The sequence below is a fragment of the Crocuta crocuta genome, unplaced genomic scaffold (assembly GCF_008692635.1).
Source record: "Crocuta crocuta isolate KB4526 unplaced genomic scaffold, BGI_CrCroc_1.0 scaffold479, whole genome shotgun sequence".
Taxonomy (NCBI): Eukaryota; Metazoa; Chordata; class Mammalia; order Carnivora; family Hyaenidae; genus Crocuta; species Crocuta crocuta.
The window spans coordinates 3704270-3730276 of record NW_027531875.1 but is presented as its reverse complement, the minus strand read 5'-3'; the positions used below and the strand labels follow the sequence as shown (position 1 = coordinate 3730276).

The window sequence follows — 26007 nt, the reverse complement described above, 5'->3', positions numbered from 1 at the left end:
CAGATAACAGAAAGGACAACAAACATTTGTGGGAAATCTGGATGAAGCACTGACAATATCTGCTACACTTGAGGAGCTAATGGGAGCCAGCCTCAGGCAGCAGTTCAAGACAAATCAAAGCCAGTTTGGAACTCCTAACAAGTCATGATTCAGAAAGAGCCCAGGGGTAAAGTATAGATCTTGATATAAAGCAATAGGTTGGAAGCCAGGGAAAACAACTAGAAGATTCCTCAAGCCTGGAAAAGTGTCTGTGTTTACCATTTGTAGGGTATCCTAGCCTTGGAAGTAAGGAAGCTTTCAAAGGCAATGACCTGTATTTTCCCTCCTCATGAATGAATCATGCCTGTACAGCGCTTGCTAATGAAATGTGTCATGTCAAATGGTTTATTTAGTTGAAATATTTATTTAAAATGAAGTATTCAGTGCCAAGAACAAACTGAGGGCAGATGGGGTGGGGGGTAGGGAAAGGGAGGTGATGAGCATGGAGGAGCACTTGTGGGGATGAGCACTGGGTATCATATGGAAACCAACTTGACAATAAACCATTAAAAATGAACTATTCAGTGCAGGCACAATGAATAGTTGTCTGTTAATAAATATCATTAAGTAAAAAACAAAAACAAATACTCTAAAATGTAAAAACTATTATCCCTGGATAGAGGACCACAGTTAGTTTTTTCTTCTTTAATTTTATACTAACAAAAAATCCATTAATTCTCAATCAATGTTAGATTTTATAATAAAGATATAGTTTAAACAATAACAAATTAGTAAACTGAAAAAGAAAGAACAGTTCTTGAATAATTGGCATTATTGACTACTCCCTGCTTCTTGAAACTCTCTTCCCTTGGCTCCTTTATGCCTTGATTTCCTCAATTTTCCCCTTCTTAGTCTTTTCCTGGTATTCATCCTTTCTGCCATTTCCTTAAAATTCAGTTTCCTCTATGTTCGGAATTTAAGTGTTTTTTCATTTTCTATTCTACTCTTCCTACACACATCTAGATACAATGTCTAATGGATTTATTATAGCTCATTAGTATGCCTCAAAGTTGCTTAACTCTCTCTCATCCAAGTTTTCATTATTTATCCTATGGATTCTCAACCAACTTCCCAACTATTGAATCTTTCTCTCATTTTGATGTCTATCTCAAGCCTGTCAACAAATCCACTGTGAAATTGCATTCTTAAATGAAATATTATCTCCTTTCTTGGTAAAATATTTAAACAGATCTGTAAAACTTCATGGATGAATCCAGCAAGAACCTGAACTTCTCTTATATCTCAAGGCCCATGACCCAACACTCTACTTTATACCAACGCATTACCAGAACCCTCTAGTTTGGGAGACATACTGTTCTCTATACTTCCCTACTCTGTTTGAACCTCTTTTAACTCCTGACACAGTTTATTCCTGGCCATTCTCTAGGCCTCAACTTACGTTTCACTGTTCATGGAATCCTTTGCTGTTCTCCCACCTAGATTGACTTAGGATCCTACTCTGCGTACTGGTTCACCAGTTGTCATATTATATTGCAATTATCTGTTTGCTTATCTGTTTTCCTTAGTGTCACACGTAGTAACAAAAACCACTTTTGAATCTTTTCATCCTTAACTTCTAATATAATACCTGTTGTATAAAAGTTATTCAAATGCATACTTATTGAAAGAACTGATTAAATATTTCCAGGTAAAAATTTCACTGGTTTATTTGCATTTGTTAGCTCTTCCTAAGAATTTCTCTGATTCTTCAGGGAAAAATAAAGGAGGCAAAGTGTGCAAAATACAAAGTAGTTTTATTTAGATTATTTTTTCACCCTTCCTCCCACTGCTAACTGTTGGGCATCCCTAACACTTGAACCTCAATATTATAATTGTTTTTGAGTGATATGCCTAATTAGAGCTGTGCTACATGATAATTAAGCTTAAATATTAAGTGATTCACATAAATGGTGACAATTAGTTTACTTGATGCAGCCAAGTAAAGTCTTTTGGGGTTGGCATAGAAGAAAATAGGAGACTGGACAAAGAGGTCCTTAATTAAAAGTACCAGGATATACAGACTTAGGAAGGATTAGGTTTGCTTTCAAAGACAGAAAACCTCCAAGAAGAGAGACTTAAATAAGATAAGTATGCGGTCTGTAATTTCTGATGGCTCTGCTCCGGAAATTCCTCAGGGACTTAGGCTAGTTGCCACTCTACCATTCACAGGGTATGACCATTGCCCTCAAGTTCCAGTATCGTGTCTCAGGCTCCAACATGGTGTCTCACACATTCCAGAAACCAATTTATAAAGAAGAAGGAGGGCAAACGACAATTGCAAGCTGTTTCTTAAGTTTCTAGAATCACACACACACACACACACACACACACACACACAAACATATTTTTACTATAATTTAGTAATGTGATCATACTCAGCTGCAAGAAACATAGATAGTACAGCCTTTATTTAGGGTAACTTGGTACCAGCTAGAAATGCTACCACCAAGAAAGAGGGATAATAGAGTGTTTGGGAAAGTTATGACCTTCTCTGTTACAAAACTGGTATGTTAGGCACTGTTCTAAGTTCTGTTTATGTATTATCTCACTTAATTCTCCCACTAACTGTATGAAGTAGTTGCTATTAGTATGTCTATTTTATATGTGCAGAAACAAGTTTAGAGAACTTAAGTGACTCGTCTAAATTTGAAGGGGAGTGAGTGGCCACAGTAAGGAGTAATTACAAGAGTTACGATGGTTAAGTGATACGATGGTGATTATTCTATTGCTGGTGTAGCAAATTACCATAAACTTTGTGACTTAGGACAACACATATTTGTTGTCTTACACTTCTGTGGGTCAGAAGTTCAGTACAGGTCTCACTGAAATAAAATTAAAGTGTCTGTAAGCTATGTTTCTTTCTGGGTGCTCTAGGGAAGAATGTTTCCTATTTATTTGTGTTGTTGTAAGAATTCACTTCCTTTGCTTATAAGGTCAAGGTGCCCAGTGTTTTGCTTGTTTGTTGGTTTTTCATTTTTGTTTTTGTTTTTGGCTGACCCTCAGCTGAGAGACATTTCCAGCTGCCTTCTTCCATCTTCAAATTCAGCAAAGGCGGTCTAGTCCTTCTGAAATCACATTTCTCTGGCACACTCTTCTGCCTTCTTCCTCTATTTTTAAGAACTTGTGTGATTAGATTGGGCCCACCTGGGTAATCTAGGATAAATTTTCTATCTCAGAGTCCTCAACCTCAATCACATCTGCAAGTTCCTTTTTAATATATAAAGTGATTGAGTCACAAATTTCCTGGATTAAAGCATGGATGCCATTGGGAGGCCATTATTCTGTCTACCACAGGTGGAATGAAGGAGGGAAAAGACATTGGAGAGGAGAGGGCTTTTAAAGGATGATGTTTTCATCCAGCAAAAGAGAGCTACTCTAATTAATATTCAAGAGATAGGAAAGTGATAAAGGCAAACTTTGAAATCTTTGAATTATGTCCTACTTTGTCTTTTTTTTCTTCCCAGAGAGATAGATCCCTTTATCTATAGACAGATTTAAATATCTTTCAATTGTTTTAAAATTCTATGCCATTCCTGTTTCACACCTTTTACTCTCTTTCCCTAGCAGGGGATTATACTAGGATTATAGGAAATAGGGAATAGAAACATTGATGTACATCTTCAATGGTTAGTGTAGAAAAGTATGGTGTGTATCCAGCTACTGAGGTAATTTTTGAGACATAGTATTGTATTCAAGTAAAGTATTTCTTTACTGCTTCTGAAACTCATCTAACCATCACAGTTTGTTTTTTTTTTAAATTTTTTTTTATTTATTTCTAGGAGAGAGAGAGAGACAGCGTGAGCAGGGGAGGGTCAGAGAGAGAGGGAGTCACAGACTGAAACAGGCTCCAGGCTCTGAGCTGACAGTCAGCACAGAGCCCAATGCGGGGCTCGAACCCACGAATCGCGAGATCATGACCTAAGCGAAAGTCGGACGCTTAACCGACTAAGCCACCCAGGCGCCCCATAACCATCACAGTTTTTGATGGTGAAAAATATAGGCAGAAAAGGAGAAGGCAGTAAAATAGAAACTAAGAAGAATCTTTGTGTAAGAGAGACATTAACACATATTTAAACTAAACCATATACTTGTAACATCTATTCCTTAAAAGGCCAGCCCTTTAAATATCATTCATCTCAAGTTAGAGTTATGGAATGAACAGTGTTCTTCCATAATAATGAAAAAGGGAGGGATGGTTATGAGCGAGCATGGTAACGTATCTGACAACAGAAAATACTTAACAAGTATTTGCTGTTGAATAGCTGGTGTAAATAACTACCTGATAAGCAAATATTGTTTGCAATTTCACATTATAAAAATCACCTATAATATAATGAATTATGAAAAATATTTCCTTATTTAAGTGAAACAATTTTTATTCTTAATTTATTGTAGCCAAGACACTGTACTGGCTTTAAAAACACTTAACATGAGTCTATTCATTGCTTATGAATGAATTTTAATAACTTTTTAAAGAAGAAATAATACACATAGTTTTTAAGACCCTTTTTAGTTGCATACATTTTAGCTGTTTAAAATTTGTTTTTCTTGTTACAACCATCATTTTCCTGATGTACATTTTTGTAAATGAAAGCATGAAGATGTAAAAGGAAACAGAACATAAACGCTCTCTTCTTTGGATAGGATAAATATTTATTCTATGAAGCATTACATTTATTCTTAAAATAATATTTCAATAACTCATTTCTTTATCACATGCCTTTTCGTTAATTCCATAATTATATGACCAATAAGATTGAATTTTTACTATGTTGGGGTAGCTTCATTTTAACATCTTGAAAACTGAAGCAACATACTGATTGTTTGTTTATATGAGAGTTTGATATTTCCACTAACTGTCATTGAATTTCAGTATTTTACTTTCCTGAATAGTAAAGTAAAAATTATACTGCCTTTCTCATAGGGCCCTTGGAAGGATTATATGAGATAATACATGCAATACACCTAGAACAGAATCTGGAATAAAGTATATATAAAATGTTAATAATAATATCCTTACTACTACTACTGTACTGAGTAGTCACACCACCCCCACCCCACCCCACTGTATTCCCAGTGTGCTGAGGCATAATGTCTCCACCACCAGTGTTTGAGCTTAGCTTCCTGCTGTGCAGATAACACATGCTCTCACACATTTCAGAACTTGGAATATCCTTGCGGAGACTCCCTGCTGATATTAGTCATCAGAAGCCATCAGCAGATGTTTCTAAGAATTCGGAATAGAAGTCTGCCAAGAGAGACTGAAAAAGGAACTGGAGAGTGCTGCAAGCTTTTGCTTTCTCCTCCTGAGATATTTTACTGCAGAGTAGAAGGTTATCTTAATGACAACCTCAGAGTTATAAGAATCACAGTTACCATTCTGGGACATCGTTTCCTGCCCCAGCTGCCCAGCACCTCAACAGCAGCTGCAGCTGGCTAGTGAGGACAGAGAAGGAATGCAGTATTTTTCCTGTATATCCCATACTTGCTCTTAGCATTAGAGGTTGTTTAGCTTCTGGAATGTTTAACCAATGTGGAGGAGAGTCACTTGGACGATTTGATTATCCTCATACAACTACAGTCACATAGAATACACATATCATTGAAGTGTAGGATTCTGTGTAATGTCTCTCCCCTGCATTACATATCTTGCTTCAATTTCAGGCCCCTCCTGACCTAACTGTATAAACGCTCACATTGTACAATACCGCAGGCAAAGGCAGAAAAGAGGAAGTGGTGGCTCTTTTTTTTTTTTTTCTTTTTCCTCTGAGGACCTCTTCCACATCTTCTTTATAAACTCTCAGTCTGTGATGATCTCTACCATACACGAGCAACCGTCGAAGATGTCATATATCTTGGAGTGGCCAGATTAAGCACCAATACTATAAATTCTAAACTTGTCCTAGGGAAGCCTACATTTTTATTGATTAGACAGCTGATCTACAAGACTTTAAAAAATCTAATTTGCTGCTTAGAAAGCTTCCAGCTAGGGATTTAAGCAGAAAATATAACAGTAAACACAGAAATTAACAGTCACAACTCGAAAGAAACACTCTAAGTGGAACAAAAGGGATTCTACTCAGAATTATCAGTAGTGAAGGCTAGTGAAGGCCGTTCAGAGCAGGTGAGAGTTAAGCCAATATGGAAGGAGGACAGTAGATTAGCAATGCAGAGAGGAGAGTGTCTAGGGCTGAGTTAAGATTGCTCACAGGGGTGCATGGGTGATTCAGTTGGTTAAGTATCTACTTCGTCTCAGGTCATGATCTCATGGTTCTTGAGATCAATCCCTGCATCAGGCCCTCTGCTGTCAGCACAGAGCTCATTTAGATCCTTTGTCCCCCTTTCTTTCTGCCTGTCTCCTGAGTCCTCTGTCTCATAAATAAACATTTAAAAAAATAAAGAAAATAATAAAATAAAATTTGCTTGCAAAGGTCCATGAAGACCCTCCCGTCTCCTAGAATTAGGCAGGTCCTGTGGCATGGTGGGTAAGAGGATAATTGAAGAAACAGAGACTGTAGAGCTGAATAAAGCCCAGATCACACAGAGCATTCTGAGATCTATCCAAAAAATAATGAGAAGAATGACCTAACCAGTTGTTCTCTTACTTCATTCAGATTTCTCTCAAATGTCACGTTCTAGCATCTTTTCTGTCATGACCACCTCTATCACTCTCTCTCCATGCTTTATTTTTCTTTATAGCACTTTATAATACTTATGAGTATTTGAAGGTATTATATGACATTGTATTATATAATACTTTTCTATCTGCTTTGTATTTCCCCAAAAAAGGGAAGAAAGTTTGTCTATATCACCAGCATGAGAATAGAATGTGGTAAAGAATGGATTCTAAATAGTTATAGAATGAATTAAGTAAATTAAAAGGTTTTAGGTAGAAGACTTACATGATCTGTTTGTGTTTCAGTGTAACATTGAAAATTTAAATTGAAGTCTTATTAATTGAGGTGCAGTTTTCAAAACAGGAAAGAATAACATAATTACCTCTCCTCACTTCTATCCCAACCTCTTCCCATAAAGAATATTCATTAGTGGACCAGGAATCTTTCTCCCTGGATAGCTGTGGCAAGCAATGGATTCAGTGTCAAATAATTTTTATTATTCCCTAACTTCTTGGACTTCTACCTAAATTGTTTCCTTGGGAAGATAATTTGGGAGGTAAACAAAATTCTCCATAGATATTAACTGATAAAACTCCATTAATCAATGACTACATAAAACTAAATAAACAAAAAGGCAGCAACAAAGACTATGAATGAACTGATGTCATATGAAAAATAATAAGAATAAACTGAGGACAAGAATTAAAACCCACAATGTGGTTCATTATATATATATAGGGGTGTGTGTGTGTGTTGTGTGTATACTATCTGATTTTTCACTACCATTTGTGTGTTTAATAATTTTGAACTAATGTAATTTTTAAATAAAGCTTTAAGTCAAGTATAATCTGTAAAACTAGATATAGATAGGGAAATGGAGAGATAGACACTCTAGATCAAGTTGACCTGATTATTAAAAACGGACAAAGCCAGCAAAATAGCCCATTTTGCAAAATTTATTTCAATGAGCCTCATTTATATTTATTTTCAAAGAATTGTTCTGTATGTACAACCTAACATGCATAAATTTGTAATGAATATCATCCTAAAACAAGTAATATTATTTGACAGTATTAATTTCTTCAAAATTTATAAGTTAAGTTGATAATTTATATGCATTACGATATTTATAGCCTTTAGTACCTCAGCATAAATAAATGACAGAAAAGAACCAACAATTTTGTCTGTTGTGTTACAGATTTAATATTTGATGCATTTTTTCATTTTTATGTAGCTTCATCCCTTCGGTGAAACATTTGTAGTGCCATATTTAATCTGTCGATGTTACGTACCAGGAAACCCCTAAAGGGGAAGAATAGTGTGGAGATACAAAATGCATAAAAAAATAAAACAAAGCTGAAGCTTTTATCATTCCATCAATATCTTCCTGTGTCTCCATACTGCCCCCCTGCCTGTCCCTAAAATATGAGTCCTTGTAAGAACTGAAACTATTAACTGATGCTGGCTGCAAAGTGGAAGAACCTAAAGAATTCCCTAGGCTGGCACTTCTCATTTTTGAATGGTCTAGTCCAGAGGCTTAGAATATATCTTCCATAATAAAATATCCAAGTATAATACTGCAACATATAATCTTTCTAGAATATGAATGATTAATACTTTCTTCTAAAATAAGATTGCTTTGAAATGAATACATATTGGATTTTCATGTATCATATTTAAGACTTTTATATCTTACAATGTTTATCTGTTTCACAAATTTCAAGTATATATCTTTGTATATTTCCTTTTTACAATGATAAGCAAATTCAAGTGAATACTAAATAGTTACTGAACACTAATTTTCCATATATACACATAATACTTATCTAATACAATACGTGTAACAAAAACAGCCAAATTTTAGGATTATTCTAAAATACATGTTTTTAAAACAAATGTTCTGCATATTCTGCTTTGTCAAAATTAGACTTATACCCAATACAATTTGATTAGATAGTCCTGTAAAATAGATTTTTGTGGGGGCTTTTGAATAGATTTTTTTTTGGTAAAAAAAAAGTTTATTATCTTTAAGTTTATTATCTTTTTTTATGAATATCCATACACAACATGGTGCTGAAACTAATGACCTGGAAATCAAGAGTCACATGCTCTTCTGACTAGCCATCCAGGCACTCCACTGAATAGTGCTTTTATATGTATAAAAAGAGGAAAGGGGGAAAATTACTATAATCATTTTTATTTGGGGTAAAGAAATCTAGATTGAGTCTATTCTCAACACCTACTTTGATATCCAAGTTTAGGTCATGATCTAATTCTGCCTGCTCTTCTTCAAATTCAGATTATTTCTGCTGCCAAAGTGAGCATAACAAAAGCAATTACCATCCTGTCAGCTCTTTACTAAAAATTCATTACTTGCTGCTCCTCATTTAGAAGATAAAGTTCAACATGATGGGATCCCTACCTCCATCTTTAGCTTTCTTTCTCATTACTTCCTGTTTTACAGTTGATAGTACAGAAACAAGAGTATTTTTTCCCCATTGTGACATTTTTCATGCTCTCCCCTATAAAGTTCTTACCCAACTCTCATCTTTGCTTTACTTTGCACTGCCTGAGGATTTCCTCTTTGAGGAACTCTTTGCACTTTTCTTTCCAGTTGGATTGTGTGGTTCTTCCCCCTGCTCCCATGTGATCCTGAGTGTCCATATCCCAAAACACATAAGATAGGGTATTGTATTTATCTTGTTTATGTTTGGTGTCCTCATTGGACTATGATTGCCAATATCTGGAAGTATATGAAAAAAGAGGTGCTTTAATTAGATGTCAAATTGATTATGTGACTTTGCATTGCATACCTTAAACTTCAACTTTGTATATTTTGTACATATGCATATATTGAGTGTTCTGCATTTCCTCACCTGACAGCAAAAGTATTTATTAATATCAGAATATTATTGTAATTATAATTCTGAAACAAACAATGTAGAAAAAGCTACTTCCAGGAAAGATATATTTCTAGTAGCATAAATGTTGGGGAAGGCACTCTTCTCTTCGAATTATAGTGGGGTTTTCTAAAAAAGAACTTCATTTTCAAGATCTATGATGAACAAATGTGAACATCTATTTTATGATGAGTAGCTTATGATAGTTAATAATAATTGCCATCTATGAGGGTCTACTCTGTATCAAGCACAGTTTGTGTGTGTGTGTGTGTGTGTGTGTGTGTGTGTGTGTTTAACAACTTTGTTTAATGTAGCTAACTTCAACTTAGGAAGTATGAATTATGAACACTCTTTTATAGATATCAGAGACTTTCTCCAAATAGTATAGGATTCTGTGACAGAGATGATATTTAAACTCTAGGCATTGCCTGTGCCTTTAGCTGTATTATCCTGTCTTGCTAATGAGTATAGCTTGGTATTAATATCAAAGCATCTTTAAGTTTTTAATTTAAACAGCATCGAAGATTCATTTGAATGTTATGCTGATTATATTGGTACAGAATGTTTTATAGAACGGTCAGCAACTAGATAAATATTGAGAAATTTCACCAGCTTTCAGATTTATTTTGATGCAAAGACAATGCAGATTTTACTAAGGAAGATAAACTAGGTTATACTAATCTCCACTTCCTATACTCTTTCCCCAAAGAATTGACATACTGTTTATTACTTCTTAAATTTCAGAAATTATCCCCTCTTGCCATCACTATTTAAGACATGAGGCATATGCCTTACATCAAAGGACATATTTACAAATTGTCTTATTATATATCAGATATTTGGCAGACAGACAGTATCTTCTAAATTGCAGACTTTTCCTATGCAAATGAAGAATACTGTGATGTTTAAGCACATGGATGTGGCATTAGGCCAAACTGCTTCTGACTTTTGGGAGGATTTTTTCTATTGATGTTGTTGCTCTAGAACTTCGGTGTCATTCTTTATTACAACCACTATTGCCCCTAAACCTGGATGTTTCTATTAATTCAGCCACCTTCTGCCAGAATAGTTGGGAAAGCTTAATCTCATACCTGTACTCTAAATGCAAGTAGTGATAGAGAATATAGTATCTAATTCTATTGCAGACTATGCTGTCCTTCCTACCAAGATTCCTAATTCTTCAAACACAAGGTGGTCAGTGGCCAAACTAATGTGCAGATATACACTACATAAACTTTTAGGATTAAAGTATAGCAATGCATGTTGCTACTGGTACTGAGTAGCAGTGGTACTAAAGCTAATGACTCACACAATATTAATGTTTGTTGCTTTTTTAATTTCACAAGTAACAGATATATATAATTTAGTGGGAATACCACATGACTTCATGAAATGCAATAACATAGAAGTCATGGTTTTAAATCCTCTATGAATGATACAGAGAAAAAAATTATGACACATAGGTTATATACCAAAGTACCTTATGAAAACCTGTATCTTAGGTCTTACAGGAAATGGATCTACTAGGTATTTAATACTTAATGCTGTTTACAGATTTCTCACTTCTGGAAAGCAATGTTAAAATACATGAGACTATTCTTTTTTTAATGTTTTTATTTATTTCTGAGAGAAATTGAGAGAGAGAGAGCGTGAGCAGGGGAGGGTCAAAGAGAGAGGGAGACACAGAATCTGAAACAGTACATGAGACTATTCTTAATCAGCTACATGAGTAGCTTAAATGGTTTTAACATGACTTCAATAAGCTGCACTTTGCAAGCCATTTGGAATCATTACAAACGGAAGTCAATATAGTGGTTTATTTGGATAAAAGAAATCAAGACAATTATAGATCATTTCTATGTTTTAGGGACATATTTTACTATCACACCTTTATTTTTTTACAGTTCCATGAGTTAAAATACAGTTTTCTTTTCCCACTCACAAATAATTAGGAACAAATAAGAGAGGCAAATGTATGAAATTTCTTTCTCTACAAATATGCATGGTATTCTTTTAATTTTCCTACTAAATGTTTCAGCCCTACTTACCATATAAACATGTAAAGAATACATTCATGTTGCATTGATGAGGATTTGTTGACTTTTAACTATTCATTTCATTTACACATTAAACAAAAATAAAGGGATAAAAAATGGCTATTTGGTCAACTGCATATTAAAGGACAAGTCATAAAAAGAAAATATTACATCAGAGTCCTGATGTTATGGATATTCTTGTGTAAACAGGGATTTTTGTTGTTGTTTTTCCAAATTATTTTTATACCTTCCAATTTTTTCTTTTGGAACTGTTTCAATGTACTATTTTTCAGTTTTACTATAGTGTTTTAATTATATTAATGTGTCTAGTTGAGGCAAAATTAATTTTTAATGTATAAATTTTACTTCAAAAGGACTATTCTATAATATTTAAACTAAGTCTACCATGAGTCAAATTAAAATGAATGCATTTTACAAATTCAATCAGATCATTCCAGCTTCTTAGTGATTGAGTGTCATTGAAACTATTCAAGAATTACAAGTGTCTAAAATTTCAACTGACAGCTCAGTGGTTAAGTGCTTATCTGAAAGTATATTGACTAGTTAGTAATTAGTTCATCACTTAAATTAAAATGAAGTAGGATTCTCATTGTTACATATATACATCCATGAATCTCAGTTACAATTCAGGCAAAATAAAATCTACCATTAAATGGGTGTCCAAATCCTTTAGCACATGATTATACAATAATGACTATCAAGGGTTTGGCATATAATTAGCAATCAAACAATCAGTCATTTATTAGATACCTAATTTGTCTCCAATAGCCGATTAGGCTTTTAAAGCCATAAAAAGGAGGCATTTCCTAATTTGAAATATGTTGTGAAGTGGTTCAAGGTAAAGTGGATCATGGGATTTCTTCTTTTGATAGGATGACAGATGAGGTACTCTGAGAGGTCTTCCCACTGAAAAACAAAGAACACAGTTTTCGGTGCATTTCTGGTTTGCAAAAGAAAGCAAATGTATATGCATATCTATGCTATGCATAGATACCATACAAACACATATAAATATATAAGCACATAATGACATAATGAAAAGAACATGAGCTGGAATGAAAAATAGGAGATGAAATAGAAAGAAAGTTTGGTTTTTCTTGGAGCAGATGGCAATAAATCTCTGGAATGAGAAGACCAAGACTGGAGACTAGTCTCCTTGGATCATTAGGTAAAGAACCTAAACTTGAAATTTAGCATTTAGTTAAAACCCTCAGATGATATAAAAATGGCACCAACCTGGTAGTAACTCTTGGATCCAATTAGCATAAAATGAATAATATTATACCCAATTTAGGGTCTCAGGATTCTCAAAGCTTAAACTCATATAAATATGGTTTTACTATTAAATGTAACTAAATAGATAGAGAAGTAAGCTACCATGAATGAGTCACTAGAAATAACAGAGTTTTTTTAGGGGAAATAAGGGCATTTGAAAGCCCTCCAGTATAAGGCAGAATTTAGAAAGTCACATGCACGTGCAGGACAAAACACATGTTCAGGAAAGACCTGAAGTTTTCATCACTGGCTGATCTATCAGCTCAGTGTTAAGCAGCAAGTGAAGGTTAAGGTAGAACTATAAATGGTCTGGCTAAATACTAAAGTGGTGTCCCAGCTCTGAACCCATCCTCAAAGACTGGAGGAGGAGTTGCTATGGTCTGAATGTTTGTGTCACCTCAAAATTCATGTGTTGAAATCTTAATCCCCAGTATGATGATATTAGGAGGTGGGCTTTGGGAAGTGCTTAGGTCTGCAGGATGGAGCCATTATGATAAGATTGGTGCTCTTATAGTAAAAGAGGCCTCACAGCTCCCAAGACCTTCTGTTTTACCAGGTTACAGAGAAAAAAAAATCTCATGTATGAGGAAGCTTGCTCTAACCAGATGCTGAATCAGCCAGCATTTTGATCACAGACTTCCAGCATTAAGAACTGTGATAATAAAGTTTTTATTGCTTATAAGCTATTCAGATTATGGTATTTTGTTATAATAGCCCCAGAATACTAAAAGTATTATATTTTAAGCCACTTGTATTTTTAAAAAGTCTAGGCAAAATATTTATGAATACAAGTTAAGCTTTCAACAATCAAGAACAACAAATCCTAGAGAAGGAAGAGAATCTGATTTCCAGAACTACTGCATTATAATAATCAAATATCCAGCTTTCAGCAACAATAAAATAATCACAAAGCAAACAAATAAGCAGGAAAGTATGACCATCCAAAGCAACAAAATAAATTGACAGAAACCATCCCTAAAGAAGTTCCATCACTGAAGATATTAAACAAAGATTTACAATAACTGTATTATTTATTCTCAAAGAGCATGGACAAAGAATTAAAAGAAACCAAGAAATGATATATGAATAAAGTGAGAATATCAATAAGGAGATATACATTATAAAAAGAATTCAAATAGAAATATTGAGACTTTAACTGAAATAAAAGCCTAGAGAAGTTCAATAGCAGATTTGATTAGGTAGAAGATAGAATTAGTAAACTTGAAGATAGGACAATTGAAATTATCAAGTCTGAGGAATATAAAGAAAAAAATTTAAAAGATAAATGAAAACATAATGAAAGGACATTAAACCTGTAGGATATGAACAAGTGGGCCAACAAATGTATTAAAGAGTCCTAGAAGGAGAAGTTAGAGAAAGTGGCACAAGGAATATTTCGAGAAATCATGGTCAAAATTTTCCCAAATTTGAGAAATACATAAATCAACATGTTCAAGGAGCTCACCAAACTCCAAGATAAACTCCAGGAGTTCCATACCTGGATATATCATAGTCAAATTTCTGAAATGTATACACAAAGAGAATCTTGAAAGTATTAGGAAAGAAATCACTGGTCATGTGCAAGAAATCCTAAATATATTACTAGCTGATTTTTAATAAGAAAAAGACATGTAATCCAAAAACCAGTGGGATGACATATTTATATGGTGTAAGAGCAAAGAGGTCAAGCAAGAATTTTATAACTGTCAAAGCTGTCTTTGAAGAATGAAGGTGAAATCAAGGTATTCCCAGATAAATACAAGCTAAAGAACTCAGAAATAATTCCTCACATCTATGATCAATTAATTTCACATAGGTACCAAGACCATTCAATGAGGAAAGAATTATTGCTTTAACAAATAGTGCTGGAAACATTGGATAGCCACATACAAAAATAACAAAATTGGATCTTTACTTGTACTATATAGAAAAATTAACTCAAAATAGATCAAAGAGCTCTGTTTAAAGGCTTAAATTATAAAATTCCTAGAAGGAAGCATACAGTAAAATTTGCCAAATAGATTTGACAATGATTTCTTAAAAATGACACCAAAAGCGTAATCAACAACACAAAAAAAGATAAATTGTATTTTGTTACATTAAAAACTTTTGGGCACCAAAGAACACTATCATCAGAGTGAGAAGGGAGAGTTTCTCCCACACAATGGGAGAAATTATTTGTAAATCATATCTATTAAGAAACTAATATTGAGTATATATAAACAGGTTTTACAACTTAGCAGTAATAAAACAACCTAATTAAAATTGAGTAAATAACTTGAATAGCCAGGTCCCCAAAGAAGATATACAAATGGCCAATACATACATGAAAAGATATTGAACATCATTAATTATTATATAAATGCAACCAAACCACAAGTAGATTCTACTTCACACCTACTAGTATGACTATAATCAAAACAAAAAATAACAACTAGTAAGAATGTGGAAAAATTGGAACCCTTGTGTGTTGCTGGTAACTCTGGAAAGTTAAAATGTTGTGGTAACTCTGGAAAGCAGTTTGGCAATTCCAAAAAAAAAAAAAAAAACAACAAAAAAAAACACAAAAAAACCCATAGAATTAATATATGACCCAAATTCCACCCTTAGGTATATACCTCAAATAACTGAAAACAGACTCAAATATTTACTTGTGTACCAATCTTCATAGTAGCAGTATTCATAATAGGCAAAAGATAGACATATCCCAAGTGTCAACCACAAGAGTAATGGTTAAAAAAAAACAAACTATATAAATACAATGGAATATTATTCAGCCAATGAATATTATTAATTATTCAAGAAAGGAACAAATTTGCTACAATATGGATGAATGTCAAAGACCTTATGCTAAGTGAAATAAACCAAATACAGAAAGACAGCTACTGTGTAATTCTACTTACAAAAAATACTTCTACTAAGCAAATTTGTAGAGATAGAAAGTATGTTAGAGGTTACCAGGGGCTGGGTAAAAGGGAAAATGAGGATTTATTGCTTAATAGTAACAGGATTTGGCTTGATGTGATGAAAATTTCTTGGAAACAGACCACGGTAATGGTTGCACAATATTATGAACATAATGCCACCAAATTGTACTCTTCAAAAATGGTTAAAAGCACAAATTTTCTATCATATATCTTACCACAATAAAAATAATAAAGATAGAGAAAACACATTTAAATAATATTAGAAATGGAACAGGATCAAAGTAGAGACTTAGCATAGACCAAAAGAAAGTAAATAACTACATGACTGAATTTGAAAACTTTCTCAGTATTGAAATGTTTCTGGGAAAAATTAAACTTACTTAAATTGACTCAAGGGGGAAAAAAAGAAAAAGCCTGAAAGCCTGAATAATTCTATAACCAAAACATAATTAGACCAGCAGCAAAAGCTTAACTACTACTCCTTAGAAAGAGGCTTATATTTTCTTTAGGATAGTTCTACTCAACTTTCAAAAAATCGATTATCCTCAAGCTTGAAAAGGTCTTCCATAAGAGAAATGAAAATGCACACTTGTCAATTTATTTGATGCTATCCATAAAATTTTGATACTAAACTAGCAAGTAAAATCAATGAAGAAAACTTCCTTGCCTTCATAAAGTATATTTACCTCAATAACATTCTTAATGGTGAAACATTAGAAGCATTCCTTTTCAAATGATGTACAATTTAATGAGGCCAACTACAACCTATTCTATTGAACGTTGAAGCAGAGCTCCAAGGCAGTTAAGATAAAAGAAACAAGAATAAACAAGATTGAAATTTTTGCTTACAGAAGGCATGCTTATTATGTACAAAACAAAAAATAATTTACAAATAATAAATAATAAGGAATCATAAGAAGAAAGTCTTCTTATAAGTGGAACAGGAGAAAGTTAACAGAGGACCATGGGGAGGGAAAGGGGAAAAAATAGTTGAGGAGAGGGAGGGAGGCAAACCGTGAGAGACTCTTGAATGCTGAAAACAAACTTAGGGCAGATGGGAGTAGAGGAGAAGGATGGGGGGTGACAGGCATGGAGGAGGGCTTATAGGATGAGCACTGGGTGTTATATGGAAACTAACTTGATGATAAACTATAAAAGAATAAAACAAATAATTAAGTTTAAAAAAAGAAAGTCTTATCAAGTTGCCTAAACATGAGCTCAATAAGCAAAAATAAATTTCATTTAAGTATACAAATAACAAATATTTTGTATATTTCTATATACAAAATAACAAAAAATGTTTTCAAAATGTGTATAGAAAAATGGAGTATATGACTCATTAGATAGTCTTATTTTATAGCAATAAGGGTTAGCCAATTTATGTTGATTCAGGGGCACACAAACTGACTGAAAGAATAGAATCTAGAGCTTCCAAACCAACATCCTCATATATAGACTCTTGATATATGTCAGAGTCTGCCATGCAGATCACAGGGGAAAAGAGGTCTATTTATTCAATTAAAATTATTGAGACAACTGTTTTCCATATTGGAGTTAAAAAAATGAAAGGAATGTTGTGCTGGTTTTCTACTATTTATTGTACATGTACCTACTTCATGCTTTTTATAAAAGTTAATTCCCCAAAAATAAAGATTTGAAAAAAAATATCTTTATGTCCTTGGATAATATGCAATACAAAAATGTTACTTATAAACTAAAAGATTAGAAGTCCTACTTTTTAAAAAATATATAGTTTATTGTCAAGTTGGTTTCCATATAACACCCAGTGCTCATCCCAACAATTGGAATGGAATCCCTCCATTCCCATCACCCATTTTCCCCTCTCCCCCACCCCCATCAACCCTCAGTTTGTTCTCAGTAATTAAGAGTCTCATATAGCTTGCCTCCCTCCCTCTCCATAACTATTTTTCCCCTTCCCCTCCCCCATGGTCTTTTGTTAAGTCTCTCCTGATCCACATATGAATGAAAACATATGGTATCTGTTAAAAATCCTACTTTAGGGGCACCTCAGTGGCTCAGTCAGTTAAGCATCTGACTTTGCTCAGGCATTGGTCTCAGGATTTATGGGTTCGAGCCCCGCGTAGGGCTCTGTGCTGACAGCTAGCTCAGAGCCTGGATCCTGTTTTGGATTCTGTGTCTCACTCTCTCTCTGACCCTCCCGTGCTCTTGCTGTCTCTATCTGTCTCTCAAAAATAAATGAAATATTTTTTAAAAACCCTACACTAGTAAAATTAGTAATTTCTTCCTATCAAAAGAGTTAACAAAGAAAGTAAAAGCAAGCTATGAACTTGAAGAAGATATTGCAACACACATAGCATGCGATAGTTTAGTATCCAGAATATATGAAGCTGATCTTCTCAACTAGTGAGTCAGGCTCAGTGGCATCCTATGAATGATGTGTTGTGAATAAGTCACAGAACAAAGACATTAGCTCTCTATGAGGCAGGGCAGGGCCTCCTGCAAGCATTGCAAGCAGTCTCATCTGCTCACTTCAGAGTCTCAAAATATTATTCTTTTCTATGTGTGGTATAAAGGAAATGTGTTAGGAATCACTGACATAAAGAATTACGGCAATCAATAACAAGCAGTTCAAGTGAAAATAGCCAAAGTACAAAGAGTTATGTCACAGAAAAGGAAACATAAATGATAAATATATTAAATATATATAATTTAATTACTAATGAAGAAAACACAAAAGATCACTTTTTACATTCTCTAGATTGATAGAAATAATGAAACTTGATGTGTATGAATTGTGAGCATTTAAATTGGTAAAATGATTTGGAAAAACCTTACGGTACAGTATTATGAAACTGAATTTTTGCTTTATTGTTATCCAGAAATTACACTTTCAAGCATATTACCTAGAGATAGATTTTGAACCAGAATTGTTTAATAGTGTTTATAACCATGTTGCTTACAATAGCAAAAAAATGAAAATCAACCTAAATCTCTATTGACAGGCAATTATTAAGTGAGAGTATTTATATGTAACTCAGTGTACAACAGGAAAACATGTTTTTCAGCAACAGCCATATAAAATTAGAATTCAATGTTTTTATATATTCTATACTTAAACTTGACCAAAACAATTGTGCTAGTCAATGCTAAGGTAAAATTATTAAAAATATCAAGAGATAAGCCTGATCAAAAATACTTTTTTTGTGTTGTAAAGCTTAAAAGAGACAGAATATAAAATCTCTCATTTTTTATAACTTCTTTTTATGATATCAAAGTAACATAGTTATGAAAACCATTAGAGAGATGCCTTTTTCATTTATTCTTTAGTAAAATTGATGACCTCAGGCATTCATTTTTTAATCTGGTAATGAATGACATTTTATTATTAATTGTTTCTTGCTCAAGGCATGATTGTGTATAGAACAGTATTTATGTAATTTCTTCTTGTAGTAATTGTTAATTGTCATTATTTAATACTATATTAGATTCCCAATTTAAGAATTCCAATTTTATTAAATATGAAATTATGGATCTGTAACCAATGTATGAATGCATGAGTATATTTTAGTAAGAAATAACACTAAATTTTTGTTGTGGTATAATTTGCTTCTAGTTTTGCTAGAATGTCATAATATATTTGAGGGATTCTATTACCAAAGGATACACAAAAATAAATATGATACCTTTAAATCTGGTGATCTAGATTCAAATTTAGTTCTAATGCTTTTTAAGCTTTACTATTTAATGGAAATAGCACACTGTGTTTTTTCATGTTAGCTTTATAAAAATATATGCAAATGTATGGAAAATGAATCTCCACCTACATGTACTTTTTATAAAGCCTTCTCAAAGTAGATTTGCATTAATCATGCTTCAAATAAGAATGTTCTATAAACAGAAGCCATGCCATTTCATTGAAAAATTATTACAGAAGGTACAATACAGCAAAAACAAATCATGAAAATTGTAATGATTGAACTTTAGGAAGAGTCTGACATGATCGGCTGCCATGATAATAAATTTTTATAGATAAATACAGTAAGTCTAATATGCATTTTAAATGTCCTATTGCCATTACTTTCTTTTTGTTTTCATTAAATAGTGCAACATATTTGAAGGGCTTGTTTCTGTTTATTGCTAGGTTATACAGATAAATTTTGAAGAATTCGATCTGGAGATTGGCTATGATACCCTGACAATTGGTGATGGGGGTGAAGTTGGAGACCCGAGGACAGTGTTGCAAGTGTAAGTGCTCAGCATTTCATTCTTGACTTTGCCTGTCAGGTCTTTAGTAAATTTTACCCTTTTTTGGTCCTTCCCATTGCTAGAACAGAAGAAGCATAGTAACTTGGTAATTATAATCAACCTACACATATTATTTTTATTAGTTCTTCTTCAGTGAGGTTTAAGGTACTTGATATAAACAGAATTCTTTTAGAATTCATATCCAGTGACCTGTGAGAAATGGAGGCTTATAGTGAAACTGCAGAAGAGATGATTAGACATTATTTTGGAAAATATCCTTCCCACTACTGAATTTAAAGATGGAATGAAAAAATAAGCATAAAATGGATCCCAGAGGACTCTGATACTGGTATTGAAGACTGATGTGTGCTGTTCTTATCAGCTGTAAAAACATACCTAGCCATCGAGATCTAAGTTTAAAGTTTTATAATGATTTAACACTTGAAGTAGTTAGCAATAAACCACTCTCAGAGTTGAAATAAGTAAAATAGACCAAATATGGTTCACAATCTGGACTAAAACTGTGATCATATATTGAAAAAGAGGAAATGTTAGGAACTCACTTATTGCCCAATCCTTGGGCTATTCATTCTAATAATATACGTCTAATAGTGGCATGAAAAATGTTTGGGGGGGCACTATATTTTCTCTGTTGTGAACGTCAAAAGCGTAGGGTACACTTTCTCTCAGAATTCCTTTCATAACTTTTGATTTCTTTATCAACCCAATGGAATTCTCCATACCATCAAATCAAAGTTCACAGTGAGTATTTCATCTCCAGTGGGAATAAAACTTAAAGCTTCATTCTGTGAGCATTACCTTTTAGACTGTTTAATCAATAGATCTAAATTGGTCCCCTAGTGAAGAAGAGCTAGGAAAGAAAAAAAAAAAAACACTATGTTTAAATAACCCTAAGACTGTGAGAGTATAGTGTGTGTGTGTATGTGTGTCTGTGTGCGCACGTGCACACACACACACACATACACACACACATTATTCAGATCCAGACCTTCTTGTAATGATATATATCTAATGTTTTTACAAAACTCAGAAGAAATAGGGCAATAACTTTACTATATATGTTTACATACCGAGAGGAAATCTTCCCTCCCCCGCCACAACTCTTATTTTAAATATAGAAAAACAAGCTCTTCTTGAGGCACCTGCGTGGCTCAGTCAGTTAAGCGAACAACTTCGGCTCACGTCCTGATCTTGCAGTTCGTGAGTTCAGGCCTCATGTCAGGCTCTGTGCTGACAGCTCAGAGCCTGGAGCCTGCTTCAGATTCTGTGTCTTCCTCTCTCTCTGCCCTTCCCCTGTTCTCATTCTCTCTCTCTCTCTCTCTCTCTCTAAAAAATAAATAAATATTTAAAAAGATTAAAAAGAGTGAAGTCCTCCTTAATAAAGAGAACTTCTGTATAAATCCAGAGCCCTGCTGTAGGTGGTGGGGAAGGGAGAGGGTTACACCTTTGTTTCCTGATCCTTCCATAATAGCTGACCTGTGAACACGGCTGTTCCACCTCCACACACTCCACACTGCCTCTCGCCACAACCTTTAACTCCTTAATTTTCTGCAAACCCCCTTTTTAGAGAATTTTGAACCCACTCTGATTTGACCTCAATGGCCTCAAAAAAAAAAAAAAAACCAAACCAAAACAAAACAAAAAACAAATCCAAAACACCAACTTTCCAAAACTCCGTTAGTGGTTTTGCTGTCCATTTCAAAATTCTCCTTGTCAGTGTGCATGATGTCCTTATTTCCTTTTATATTGTAAGACAGGGGTGTGGATATTTTAAAATGAATTTTAAAAGTCCTGTATTGGGGCGCCTGGGTGACTCAGCCGGTTGAGCGTCCGACTTCAGCTCCGGTCATTATCTTCCTCACGGGTTCCAGCCCCGCATCAGGCTCTGTGCTGACAGATCGGAGCCTAGATCCTGCTTCAGATTCTGTGTCTCCCTCTCTCTTTGCCCCTCCTATGCTCACACCCTGTCTCTCTCTNCAATAGGCTTACAATTGGATTTTTGAAGAAGGTAATCCCAAAGTTAGCTGGACAGCAAAAGACCCCGTAGAGAACAAATGTGTCAAAGGGAAGTACCTTTATGATCCAAGTAAATAGTCCAATGAAGATAGCTTTATGTTACAGACTGAGTTGCCTTCTGTTGCTTGTAGGAGAAAGAAGAAAAGGTTACACTGTTTCCTCCTCTCACATTCCTATTGTCATATAGTCCCTTTTTTCTGTAGTAGTCCCACTTTATTGTTACATTTCCCTCACTCTGAGAAGTTATATTAATTTTGAAACATTTATGTGATTCCCATTTTTCTTCTATGTTGCTCTATCTGTAAACAAAAAGTGTTTCTGAAACTTGCTTTTTCCCCTCAGAAACAAAATTACACTTCTCTGAAAATATGGCTCTCCTTTCCTTGAGTGAGGATGAGTACAACGGGATTTCTGTCACACCCACCTCCTGGAGGTGTTCAAATAAAAGTTGGCTGACTAGCTAACAGAGATTTTTCGGAGCTGGAATTAGATCAGAAGCTCCTTTGAACTCTAAGACTCTGTAAGAATAGAACTTACTGGATTTGTATCCACCAGAGAAGCGGATATAAATTTGAGTGAACCTGAAGCAAATTTCTCAAGCAAGTTAGCTTCCTAACTTTACAACCACCCATTTGGGCATTTGCAGGACCCAGAGTAAGAATGCAAATGGCAACTCACATATCAGATGTCTCACATATACAAAAGTATATGTATGTACCTCAAGTACAATATATTCCATCCTCCTACCTTGATAAATACACTTTGGAATTGTGTGATTTTCCCTGCTGTGACATGGAGTCATGGCAAATGTGGTCCCAGCCCCAGCCTTTAGCTGCTACCAGCCCTTACCAACCTCAGCTGCATTGTTCACCATGGAGGTGAACCCCCAGCCTAAGCATTCAAACTGCCTATGCCTGCCTGAAAACACTGCCCACTAGGCCAAACTGTGCACATATGGGTCCTGTAAACTGGCCTGGGAATAACATACCTGGAAAAAAGGCCCATGCAAGTCCAGGTAGCAGGGAAATCCAGGGTACCAGGTGCCAGTGAGTTGTAGAATGGGTACTTCTCAAGCAAACTGTTAAAAGAGAAGATTTGTTTTTTATTTCTTATCCTTCTTGAACTGATATTTTTGTAAAGTAAAAGAAAAATAAAATTCTAGAAAAAATGAAATAAAAACACATATAAGGACAATCCCATTATTTTTCTATGGCAAAATTCACCACACGAAATTACCCTTTCAAATTACTCAAGAAGTTTGAAAGACTTACTTCCAATTTCTGTTTTAATGATACCACGGGCTGGCAACTGGCCTAGGATCTGGAAGGAGAAGTGGGGGAGGGATGCAGGCACCAGGCAGGAACATCCCTGGGTGACAGTTAAGGAACGATCAGAAGAAGCCCCTCCATGGGGAAGGGATTAGGAAAGAGGCTGTCTTGTTCAAGTTTAAAAGCAGTATTACCTATGTGGCATGGTAAATTGTTAAGAATTTATTTAAAGACCCTGGTTGAAAAGATATTATTTTATTTTATATTTTAAAGTTTACTTATTTTTGAGAGAGAGAGTGGGGAAGGAACAGAGAGCAAATCTCAAGCAGGCTACAGAAAGGAGTCTAATGTGTGGCCCAGTCCAACGTGGGGCCTGACAATGTGGAGCTGAAATAGGGCTCAAATTCATGAACTATGAGATTACGATTTGAGCCAAAATTTAGAATCCAATGTTTAACCAACCCAAGTGCATCAATAATTTATTTTAAATATTGCTCTTCTAAAATTTTAAACTAGGGGCGCCTGGGTGGCTCAGTCAGTTAAGCGTCTGACTTTGGCTCAAGTCATGATCTCATGGTTCATGAGTTCAAGCCCCGTCTCAGGTTCTGTGCTGACAGCTCAGAGCCTGGAGCCTGCTTTGAATTCTATGACTCCCTCCCTTTCTGTCCCTCTCTGTCCCTCCTTTGTTCATGTGTTCTCTGTCTCTCTAAAAGATAAACATTTTTTTTTAAATTTAATAAAACTAGTCTCCATCTAGACATCCTATTTAGCACTTTGTTTATGCATCTATGAACTCCTTTTGATTTTTAAGTTTGATCAATATGCTAATAAGTAACTTTTGACACTAAAATAATTTTCTTAAATAAATTTATTTTAAAAGATTCAATAGCTAAAAGTCAACATAGTAAAAAAAAAAAAACCTTGGAAAATGCATGCTTCTAACAGAAACTATGCATTATCATAATATTGGAAGTGTTTTATAAGAAGATGAATTCAGCTTATATTAATTTTATAACCCTGATTAATTTAATAAACACAGGATGTATCACTCTGGTAAATATTTAACCGGATATGCAACATTCCAACCTATTTTGCATAGGTCATAGGATTAAATTAAGCATTGGAAATACATGGTGTTTTGGCTTTTCCTTTTCTTGATATTTAAGTTCTAAAAAGTTAAGTCATATTCTATTCCACATACACACAATTGTGTATGTATATGTGTGTGTGTGTATATATATATATATTTTAAAAAGTCACAGCATGTTCAATAGTTAAAATAATCCTCCAAAGAAAGGAACTAAGTGAGAAAAGTTTTTAAAAATAATTCTTGTAATTTCAGTCTCCAAAGTACAAATCATATAGTTTTTGGAGTATAGTAACTTAAAAATAATCTAAATATGTTACATCTCTTCACCTTGAGACTTTGACTCCAAAGAAATACCCATGATTAAGTTTTCAGCAATAAAATTATATAGTAATGGAGAATGCATTATAATTGGACTTCATATGTGATAGAGTTCTCTCTATAGTTTTATTAGATGAAAATTCCTAAAATAATGCCAATTTAAGTCACAAACCCAAATTCACAATTCAGAGATTTGTTGCTTCTGTTGTTTTCTGCCCCATAGTCTATTGTCCATTTGTAGAGCTGTCTCTCTCTCTCTTATTCATTTTCTCTCCAATGGAATTACTTGGAGAGAATTATTTTCCCCTCATTTTGAAATAGGCAACTTCATGGTGGTATAGTGACAAGAGTCAGAAGAGAACAGAATATGAATTTACCAGGCTGATAAAAATTCAGGTAATGGACTTGAACAATCATGGTATTATCTCTTAAAGTCTGTCAAATTAACTTTAACATTCCCCAGATTGTTTTCCATGGGCTTTTTCACACTTAATGTAAATTCACATGATAGTGACAATGGATTTAATAAATGTAAGAGAACTAACAGTGATGATAAGGCAATGACTGGCATTGAGTTTACCTCCAACTCTCGTTTCATCTGCACAAAGAAGGAAGGGATGCTGATTATTGTCCACCCTTCACATCGGTGTAGCATCACATGAAGATGGTTCGGCACTTGATCAAGCATGTGATTCTCTTTCTTTTTCTTGCTTTTTCTCTCACATGCTTTGCCATTTCATTACTGGATTCATGGTGACACTGTAAAGACTTGCAAAATAAAAGATGAGTCTTCTATCTTATCCCTGAGAAAACCCTAGAAATTGTATGAGTATTCACTGATACTGATTGTATGGCATTGTATTTGAATAAACATGTTAAGGTGAAAAATGCTGTTTTAGATATCTAACTGTGCTTAATTCTCTTTGAAATTCTGGTTTCTCCTAAAAAAATCAATGTACAATGTAAAATTTCTTTCTCAGATATATGTTGGTATAGACTAGCAATACTCTTCCCTAGGAACTTTTTTTGAATACACTCCCCCCTCACTTTTTGTTAACATAATTTTAAATTATTTTATTAATATAATAATATTTTAATAAGTGATATTTATATTAGCTTTCTAGAGAAGATAGATCTGTTTTGTTAGGCTTATGGATTATTGTTATTGCTCTCAGTCCATTGGTTCATAGGTTTTGAAAAGCTGCTTTGTCCAAATTTTTCTTTAAACTACTCAGCCATTCAGTCTGTTAAA

The 26007-nt window shown here is 34.2% G+C and overlaps 1 protein-coding gene across 3 annotated transcripts in view; it reads left to right on the top strand.

The window, feature by feature from the left end:
• Nucleotides 1-26007, top strand: part of CSMD3 (CUB and Sushi multiple domains 3) — a 1194711-nt gene that overhangs the window by 602949 nt on the left and 565755 nt on the right. For all 3 annotated transcript variants that reach the window (XM_077772930.1, XM_077772929.1, XM_077772928.1), the window contains one exon: nucleotides 19939-20042. In XM_077772930.1, the coding sequence (XP_077629056.1) occupies nucleotides 19939-20042 (104 nt within the window). The remainder of the gene's footprint in view (nucleotides 1-19938; nucleotides 20043-26007) is intronic.